This window comes from Bison bison, unplaced genomic scaffold, assembly GCF_000754665.1.
Source record: "Bison bison bison isolate TAMUID 2011002044 unplaced genomic scaffold, Bison_UMD1.0 scf7180017864314, whole genome shotgun sequence".
In the NCBI taxonomy this organism is placed as follows: domain Eukaryota; kingdom Metazoa; phylum Chordata; class Mammalia; order Artiodactyla; family Bovidae; genus Bison; species Bison bison.
Window position 1 is genome coordinate 1,592,032 of NW_011494886.1, and position 10,146 is coordinate 1,602,177.

Below are 10,146 nucleotides of genomic sequence, written 5' to 3' on the forward strand. Positions count from 1 at the left end.
TGGAAAAGACCCTGATGCTGGGAAACATTCAAGGCACGAGAAGGGGACAACAGAGGATGAGATGGCTGGATGGCATCACCAACTCGATGGACATGAATTTGAGCTAGCTCTGGGAGTTGGTGATGGTCAGTAGAGCCTGGCATGCTCCATGGGGTCGCAAAGAGTCGGAGACGACTGAGTGACTTAACTGAACTGAAACCTCCCCACAGCATATAGCCCAGCAGAAAAACGCTGTAAGAGCGACGACACTCTGCGCATGTGCGCTCTCTGGGGGTGGAAACTCTGGCCAGGGCTGTTTATTTGCTGCTTCCAGCCAGCGGCGCATGCGCACCTTGGTTTCTGGGCGCAGTGCGCATCTCAGTAGGCGGGCGCAGGGCGCAGGGGCTGCTGGGAAGATGGCGGGGGTGGGCCTGGCGGCCGTGGCCGCTTGGGTGCCTTGTCGCAGGTGGGGCTTGGCGGCAGTCACTTTCGGCTTCCACCATGGTCTCAGCACGTTACTTGCACGGAAGACCGAGCGGGCGCCACAGTGGCTCCGAGGTCAGTGTCCGAAAGACTGGAGTAAGACGCGTTCTTTCGAACATAGCGGATTTCGGCGGTTCCTGTCCCTTGCGTTTTTGGCGCTCCGTTCAGAAATCCTTTTTCCAGGTTCTCAGTACCCCAGTTCTTTTTAACAATTCTGATGAAGGTAGTGAGAGAGCTCTGCCAGGCCCCGGGGTATCCTGACAGCTCGGGCAGTGGTTGGCTTTATGCTCTGTAGTTCAAGGATTCTCTCTGCCCACCTCCCCTGTGTTAAGCGCCCAAGACTAGGAAAAATTCAGATGTGCATTTAATGTGTTTGATTATTAATTGCTTTTATCTTTTCTGTGCACGTTCCAAGAGGTTTACAGATCGTGACTGTTAGTTGCTTAGACCTGCTCTCTCTTGAGCGATTTTACAGGAAGGTTTTACCTGTTCTTTGTAAAAGTGTAAACTTTTCCTTTTTTTGGTTGTTTTGGGTCTTCCCGCCCTAACCTGGCCGCCAGGATTCCAGCCCAGAAAAAACCATAGCCATTACTCCACAAAGGAAGTTAGAATTTGGACAAAAATTAAAGCCCCTGAATATTTCTTTGTGCTTGATTCTTCTCCGTCTCATCTCCACTCCCCCATATATATAGCCTGCCTTCCTGAATTATGTCTTTTTATTTTGAGGTTCATACCCTTGCCCCCAGCTGTCAGATGCATGGTGCTTGAAATGGGGACTGTCTTTGTAAATACCCTTTGTTTTGAGTTAAAATTTTTAAGTATATAGTCATTTTAATTGTTCACAACCAAAAGGCTGTTACATATGTCCCTCTAGCAAAGTATAGTATGTCATTTCAGTAACTGTAATTCTCTTTCACTGTTTAGTAGTTTCACTGAAGATATATGCCTCAGATTTTGAGCTAGTTCTTATAGTACAAAGGTCATTTATGGATATTATGTTAAGACCATTTATAACTCATCAAGATTAAATAAATTGTGATGGTCTCATGGAAAATTTCCCATGGGAAAGTAATATGGAAAAGAGGATAAGGAGTTTTTGAGTGCTAAAGAAATGGGTAAAGAACATTTTTGCTGCTACAATCTGTCGGTCTACATAACTGGCTCTTGTTTACCTTGTTTTTCACTAAAAGTTTTAAATTTGGCATATTTCACTATGCGTTGAAACTCTGAAGCAAGCCTACGTGTAAAAGGGATAGCTTTAACGCCTTCAGTTCAGTGTTTAAAAAATCAACTTCTCACATCCAAAATGAGGAAAACTTTATTAGCTCATATGGAAGAAACTGTAAAGTTTTAATTATCCACAATAGATAAAGGTTTCAAGGAATAAAAAAGAGATTTCTTTAGTCCAGAAAAAGACTGTTAAGGGAATACACAAATCTGATTTCTCTGGAGGGAGAAAATGGGATTATAAATGACTTTTTGTTTTTAAACATCGTTCTACATTTTTTAAGAGCAAGTATTGACTTTATGGCTTCCCAGGTGGTCACAGTGTAAAGAATCCGCCTGCCCATTCAGGAGATGCAAGAGATGGGTTCAGTCCCTGGGTAAGGAAGATCCCCTGGAGGAGGAAATGGCAACCCACTCCAGTATTCTTGGTGGAAAATTCCATGGCCAGAGGAACCTGGTGGGCTACAATCCATGGGGTTGCAGAGAGTCGGAGGTCACTGAGCACAAGCACCCGTTGACCTTACTGTCGGGTGGGGAAAGAACTTGAAAGATAGTGGACTGGAATAACATTATAAGGGTTGCGCATTGTGCCTTTTTACTTGCATTCAGATTTGTGTTCACCTTTCAAGAAAGCCAAACCAACAAATAAAACACAGTGATTGGGAGTCCTATGAGAAATCTTTTTCCAAAAATGGTATTTACATTTATTCAAGGTTATTTGTAAAGAAACTGTTCACAAACCCACCTCAGCAGATAGAGAATCATGACTGACTATTACCATGACCCAAGACTTTATGGGTGGAGGAAGAATAAGTAATAAGAGGGGCCAGCACCTCTATCTTTGATTCAGTTTCCCAACATCAGACCAAACTTCTCTCCCTCCCCACCAAAAAGTAGAGGATGTGAAACCCCTCAGACATTAAAAAAAAATTTCAAAGAAGACTAACATCTCCCAAGAAAAGCCTTAAAACTAGTGTAGGTAAATATGAATGTTGATTGATACTGTTTGGGACAGATGATATAACAGCAACAGGAAAACATTTTGACAAGTCACTCTGTCTTTAGTGGCCTTAAAATTTCCTTGTTATGTATTTTGAAAGAATCATGATTGAACCTTGCTCAGAGAAGATCAATTGTGACATGAGTTTTAAAGATAGGCACGGACTTGTGACTTTAATACTTCATGTCTCTATTTTTTTTCTATGAAATGGAAATAGTATTTGCTATCAATTTGATGAGTTAAGAAAGTTAAGATTGAAAATATGTATGGTTTTCCAAAAACTGTATTTGCAAACTTTATGTTTTGTGTGCTTTGTTTAGCTTGCAGACACAAGACATCAATCTCTTTCCTTAGTCGACCAGACCTCCCAAACCTGGCTTATAAAAGACTAAAAGGCAAAAGTCCAGGAATTATCTTCATCCCTGGCTATATTTCTAATATGAATGGTACAAAAGCATTGGCGATTGAGGAGTTTTGCAAATCTCTAGGTCACGCCTGCATAAGGTAGGAACAACACATTACTGAGAAAATATTACTACCATTTACCTTGGCAGTCAAGAATTACTTCTGCTCTAACCAACTGAAATATATGCCAGCATTTTTATAGATTAGTTTATTTTATTGGTCTGTAAACTTTAATCTTGTGATTTAGGGTTCATGTAAAATGCAATCTTTAATAGTTTTTTTTTTTTTTTTAATTTTTAACTGGAAGATAATTGCTTTACAATAAAATGTTGGTTTCTGCCATATATCAACATGAATCAACCATAGGTATAAGTATGTCCCCTCCCTTGTGAACCTCCCTCCCATCTGGTCTTCGTGCCACGCTGATGATGCTGGCAGACAGGGAAACTAGTGGTAACTTAAGCTCTTTAGAAACAACATTCTAACATGACAGCAAACCAGTATACTAGCTGGCTTTCTTGTCATCTCTTATGGTGTGGTTTTCTTTTGAGGACTTGAGGACCACTGTTATTTAACCACTGTTTATTTCATTACTTTCAAAATATGTAGTTTAAAATAGCATCTGTGTTTAAAAGTACTGTAAAATTAATATTGTGCAATTCACATTTTCACTGAATTTCCTCTTTCCTCTCACTTCTGTAGCCTGAATATGTTTTTATAAGCATAAATAAGGGTATGTGTTGTTTACTACTTGATTTTACAATTCTTAATATTTCATACTGATAATTATTTTACTAAAATAATGTTTCACTGTTATTAGGGTTGTTTACTTAGAGCAGTCATTTATTTAGTGCCTGATTTGCCAGAAGAGATAGTATGGGTTAGTAAAAAGAGCACTGGCCTGAAATTCAAGAAACATGGACTCTAGAATTAATGCTAACATTAGCTGTGACAAGATGAGTCAGTTAATAAATGCTGGACCTGTTTCCTTCATCATAAAAAGGAGGAGATTGGATGAAAGATAATTTCTGAATTCATTTCTAGCACTAGCAACCTAAAAATCTATTTATGTAGTTTTAGAAGAGTTTCACTATCATTCACTCAATAGGTCTAGAAAATACAACTTTCGGAAATAAAATAAGTAATTAGAAATAAAAATAAAAAACTTTTACTACTTAAAAATAACTTTTATCTACTCAGTATATTAGCAGAAATTATGCCAATTATCTGAATTATTTCATTTTCATGCTCAGAACTCTTAAAAATGTTCCAAATTGACTGTTATCCTTAAGACTGGAGTATTTTTTTACAAGTAGACCTTCTAACCCTACAATGGTGCTGTAAAATATACAAAGAGTTTTAAAATATGGTCATTGCCTGTAAGGATCTTTTAATCAGGGTGGAGGAATGCAAGATAAAATACATATGGGAAATTAGGCAGAAATATTCATCAAAATTTGATTATGTCAAAGAGCATGCTACTTAACTGTATATATTGAGAGAAAAATAGTGGTTGAAGTGGATAGAAAAAACTAAGGGAACACTGAGAAATAGTTAGGATGTAGGTAAGAAGGAAGAGAAGTCCAAGGAGGACTATCTTGAGCAAGACATGATGATATCAGAAAAATTGCCATCATTCTCCTTTGTCCCCAAAAGAATTTAACTCAAGAAATCCTCATTTTATCAGTTCCTAATTTAAATTGAGACTGTAAGAGCTATAGCCAGTTCCTGTCTGCCTATAAGATGTATGAGGGAGTTTTCTGCATTTTAGATGCATATGAAATAAATTTTCTTTTTAAGGGTATATTTAGTAATCATGATGAAAATACAGTGTATATAGACAATTATATGAATTTAGTCTTATTCCTTTTATCCAAAGGAATATGTGGTACTATATTAAAATGTAACCTAAATGTATATTTATATACCTTTATACAGTATAGCCATTCATTACAATTTTTTATTTGATCAGGCTCCTTTTTATATGCTTTTATCAAACTTCATTGCTATCTAATCACTATTAGCAATTAATTGCCCTTTAACTTGTTTTAAGGGATTCCCAGGTGGCACTAGTGGTAAAGAACCCGCCTGCCAATGTAGTACATAAAGATTGGAAAAGAGATTTTATCTTCTATTTATACTCCCAGTTTCTCAGTTTACTTTCTTGTGATTCTGTCTGTAAAACTTAAATCTTGAATGAAGAAATGGTTAGTTTTGTATAGTATACAAGAACAGTACTTATGGTTTGGTGAAAATGGTTTCTTAATATCCTGCCACCATCCAGGATATTAAGATTGAGTCAGAGCTCAGGAATATGACACATGGCTTTAGGACTCATCTTCTCTCATGATTTCTAATAAAATTTAAAATTTTAGATTTGGGAAATTTAAAATGTATTTAGACTTGAGAATATTGAGGCTGCTAGGACAGAATTGCCTTACTGTGATTAAAAGTTGTAAATTGCCAAATCTTTGTCACTTGGTTAGGGTTCAGCAAGAATGAACTGTATTTTTTATTTGTTACCCATTACTATCACTGAATGCTTGTATTTACCTTTTTGAAGGCCCTGTACATGTGTTTTAGAGAAGGGCATGGCAACCCACCCCAATGTTCTTGCCTAGAGAATCCCCATGGACAGAGAAGCCTGGAGGGCTACAGTCCACAGGGTCACAAAGAGTTGGACACAACTGACATGTGTTTTGCATCTTTACCATATACTTGGAGGGCCTCTGTAAACAATATAGCAAGTAGAGACATCTTTACCCACAGAGGAAGATAAAGGAGAATTGGGTTTTTCTCCCCCGTTCTCCCTGGTCTGTCTCCTATATATATCCTTTGGATTTGAGAAGAAATAATAACTGTAACTTAGACTTCAGCTTCTGCCTTGTTATCCTATTTCCCAAGAATCCAAAACCACATCACTTCATACTTAAAATTTTAATTTCTTCCTCTACTTTTAAATCTCTTATCTCTAAGAAATTATGTTACACCATTCTACTGTTCCTACATACCATTCTAGTGTGGGAGACAGGCCACAAACCAGTAATCCAATGGACACATATTGTCAGGTAGCAGTATTTGCTGTAAAGAGAATAAAACAGAGTAAGGAATTGGAGAATGATGAAAGAGGCACAGCTTTAGGTTGAACGGTCAGAGAATGCTTCTGGAGATGTAACACTGGAACCCGACTGAAGTGAGGGAGCAGTCTGAGTGAATGTCTCAGGTAGAGTCGTTCACAGGGAAGGAGAAGCTGATGTAAAACCCTTGAGTCAGGAATGTGGATGGTGTATTCCATTAACTTGAAAAAGAAAAATGAGGATACAGTTGGGAGGGAGAGAGAAATGGAAGAATGAGATCAGAGAGGTAGTCAGGGGCTAGAAGATGGTAAGGACTTTGGATTTTACTTAAAGATTATACAAAACCTTTGAAGGGTATGTGCAGGACATGATCTTTTTTTGTTTTTGTTTTTTTGTTTTTGTTTTTTTTAAAGGATCACTGACTACTGAGTGGGGAATAGACTGTGAGGGTGAAAAATGAAAATGGAGATTTACTAGGAGACTCTTGCATTAGTTCAGTCAAGAGAGAATAGTGACTTGGACCAGGCTGGCACAGTGGAGGAGGTGAGAAAGCGAGTGACTGTGGGAGGTATTTGGAGGTTAAGCCAATAAGATTTGCTGAAATACATACTGACTTCACTTTTATTTTAATAGAGTTGAGGCATTGTCATTAATGTGCTATCTTCCTTAGAAATTAGGGAAGCAAATACTAGATATCTAGATACAAATATGTTTTCTCTTTCTCCAGGTTTGATTACTCAGGAGTTGGAAATTCAGATGGTAACTTAGAAGAATGCACAGTGGGAAAGTGGAGAAAAGATGTTCTTTCTATAATTGATGACTTGGCTGAAGGACCACAGGTGACTGTTTTTGTTAAATATCATGATAATTGTTGTGGACTATAACCTCATGGTATTGGAGCTATTTCATTAGATGCAAATATTTAATGTTTTAAATGTCTAACAATCAATTTTTATATTTTAATGTCAAATCAATCAGTTCTATCATTTTCACTTTCTCCTAAAACGTAAGTAGCATTTTACTTTTCGTTTTACAAATTTTATTTGTCTAATTTACTCTCTATTATAGACCTGATACTTTAACAAAAAGTAATCATAGTCTTAATTTTACTTTGTGCCAAATATTAAAAGTCTGGGAGCCAGTGGATATAAAGGCAGAAAATACATATGTTCTATGAAATTAGTCCCTCCCTTACCAAAAAGAAAAAGAAATTCCTCTTCAAAACAACGTGCTTTTGTTTTTAGATACTGGTTGGATCCAGCCTCGGTGGGTGGCTTATGTTTCATGCTGCAATCGCACGGCCACAAAAGGTTGTTGCTCTGGTTGGCGTAGCGACAGCTGTAGATGGCCTGGTGACACAATTTAATCAGCTTCCTATTGAGGTAAGTCCCAGGCAACCTCAGTGTATCCCTCCTGTTGTTCTTCTGCTCCCTCTTTCTCTGAATTTTATGCGTGTGTCATCTGTCCTTTGACTTGTTATGCTGGCTCTATCTTTTGTCTTAACTGACTTTTTGTTTACCATTTCTTTTTTTTCATTTAACTATTTGAGTGAGTGAGAGTCACTCAGTCGTGTCCAACTCTTTGCGACCCCCTGGACTATACAGTCCATGGAATTCTCCAGGTCAAAATACCGGAGTGGGTAGCTGGTCCCTTCTCCAGGAGATCTTCCCAACCCAGGGATTGAACCCAGGTCTCCCGCATTGCAGGCAGATTCTTTACCAGTTGAGCCACCAGGGAAGCCCCTTTTAACTATTTGGTCTCCTGTTTAAGATTTTCTATTTTTTCACAGTCCCTTCAAATCATTGCATCACATAAATGAAATCATACTTTAAACTTTTGTTTTAGCAACATGCTATTAACCACGTTTATTTATTTGGATCATACGTTGTGACCTCTTTGTGCACCTCTTAGTCTTATTTTGTGGCCTATGGGTAATATTATTAATATCTATTCTACAACCATGTTAAACCAGCTAATCAGTTATGAAAGTTTAAGCCTTAAAGCCTCAGATTCTTTCTTAGCAGAGCTCTCCAAGCACCCGCTGTCAGTCACACACAGGAGATAAGATCTGCCATTCCTGGCTTAGACACTAACTTGGCATTCTTTTTCTACTTCTAATTTTCACCTTTAAAAAAAAAAAAAGGTGCTTTTCATCAGTAGCATGTTCTTCCGCAAATCATGATAGAAATAAGGTTTCTGAGATGACTGGAAAGGTAATTGGTTTATTATACTTTGCTCTTGAATGTATGTTTAAGCACTTTTGTTGTCTGCAAGGATAAAAAAAGTGGTGGGTAATAGCTGTTTCTTTATGTGTGTACTATTTTTTTGTTTGGAAATCAGTTGAGTTCTCCTTGGGCATATTTTCCCTTGGGATCTAAATTTCATCTATGGGACTAATCCTAGCAGAAAGAAACAGTCTGGACCCATGGTTCAAAACGTGTAGTCCCTAGGCCAGCAGTAACAGCATCACCTGAGAACTTGTATTAATAGAAATGTGTATTCTTGAACTTCACCAGACCCACTGAATCAGAAACTGGGAGTATGGCCCAGTCGTTTTAACAAGGCCCCAGGTGAAGTTTGAGAACCACTGCTGTAGAGAGCAGGGAATAAGGAGGAGGAAGAAAGGAAAAAGCATATTTAGTGTTGAAGAGTAGAATATCATTGACTTTTGCCTCAAGTTCTGCATTAAATTCAGTGCCATATACTATCTGTTCTAAGTTTATTCTTAGTTCACATTGTTCTTCCCAGCTCCGTAAGAAATGACATTGTCTGCAAAGTCAGGTTCTTCATATGATTTCTGGTCAGGGCTAAAATTACGAAGCTGATCATCTTTGCACTTACCTATTTCTGAGATTTTTTTTTTTTTACTTTCTTGTTTCTCATACATAGATGCTTAATGTCCTCATGCTGCTAAATTTTCCTGCCATTGTATCCTCTGCATCTAAACCTTGAACCCCTTACTCTGCTTCTCATGGTGGGAAATTATTTCAAGAAGATGGCCTATTGGAAAGGTGTTGATTACACAGTTTTGGGGGGTTATTGGGAAATGACAAGATCTATGTACATTTCTCTTTATGTGTGTACATCAATCACTCAGAGGGAAGATATGATAGATAGCCTGTAATTGAGAAGATCTATGTCCTGCAAATCAGGGTATTTCTTTGCTAATCCTAAATCATACCAGCGAAGAATTCTTAAAATGTTGAGCCCTTTAAACTTAAAAACATGCGTAAGGAAGGGCCCAGACACTAGGATCTCTCCCTCTTCTCCACAGAAACAGCTAGTGCTCAGTGTCAAGGGAATAGACCTAGAGGTTTTTACTGTCTTCTTTAGTCCTGGAAATGTTAAGACCCAGCATTATTCATTGTTTGTGTGGGAATTTGATTTACCTCTAACTCTAATCATTGTCTCCTTCTGCGGATACTGCAGTTCAGTTCAGTCACTCAGTCTTGTCCGACTCTTTGTGACCCCATGGACTGCAGCACACCAGGCTTCCCTGTCCATCACAAACTCCCAGAGCTTACTGAAACTCATGTCCATCGAGTCAGTGATGCCATCCAACCATCTCATCCTCTGTCATCCTCTTCTCTTCCCACCTTCAGTCTTCAAAGCATCAGGGTCTTTTCCAGTGAGTCAGTTCTTTGCATCAGGTGGCCAAAGTATTGGAGTTTCAGCTTCAGCATCAGTCCTTCCAATGAATATTCAGGACTGATTTCCTTTAGGATGGACTGGTTGGATCTCCTTGCAGTCCAAGGGATTCTTCAAGAGTCTTCTCTAACACCACAGTTCAAAAACGTCCATTCTTTAGTGCTCAGCTTTCTTTATAGTCCATCTCTCACATCCATACATGACTACTGGAAAAACCATAGCTTTGACTAGATGAACCTTTGTTGGTAAAGTAATATCTCTGCTTTTTAATATGCTGTCTAGGTTGGTCATAGCTTTTCTTCCAAGGAGCAAGTATCTTTTAATTTC

At 38.3% G+C, this 10,146-nt stretch overlaps 1 protein-coding gene across 1 annotated transcript in view; it reads left to right on the plus strand.

Annotated features, from left to right (window-relative positions):
• The first annotated feature begins 377 nt into the window (after window positions 1-377).
• The window catches only part of ABHD10 (abhydrolase domain containing 10), a 13,154-nt gene continuing 3,385 nt past the window's right edge, over window positions 378-10,146 (plus strand). The window contains exons 1-4 of the mRNA XM_010852739.1: window positions 378-537; window positions 3,010-3,193; window positions 6,899-7,010; window positions 7,416-7,553. Coding sequence (XP_010851041.1) covers window positions 396-537; window positions 3,010-3,193; window positions 6,899-7,010; window positions 7,416-7,553 — 576 coding nt within the window. The 5' untranslated portion in view covers window positions 378-395. The remainder of the gene's footprint in view (window positions 538-3,009; window positions 3,194-6,898; window positions 7,011-7,415; window positions 7,554-10,146) is intronic.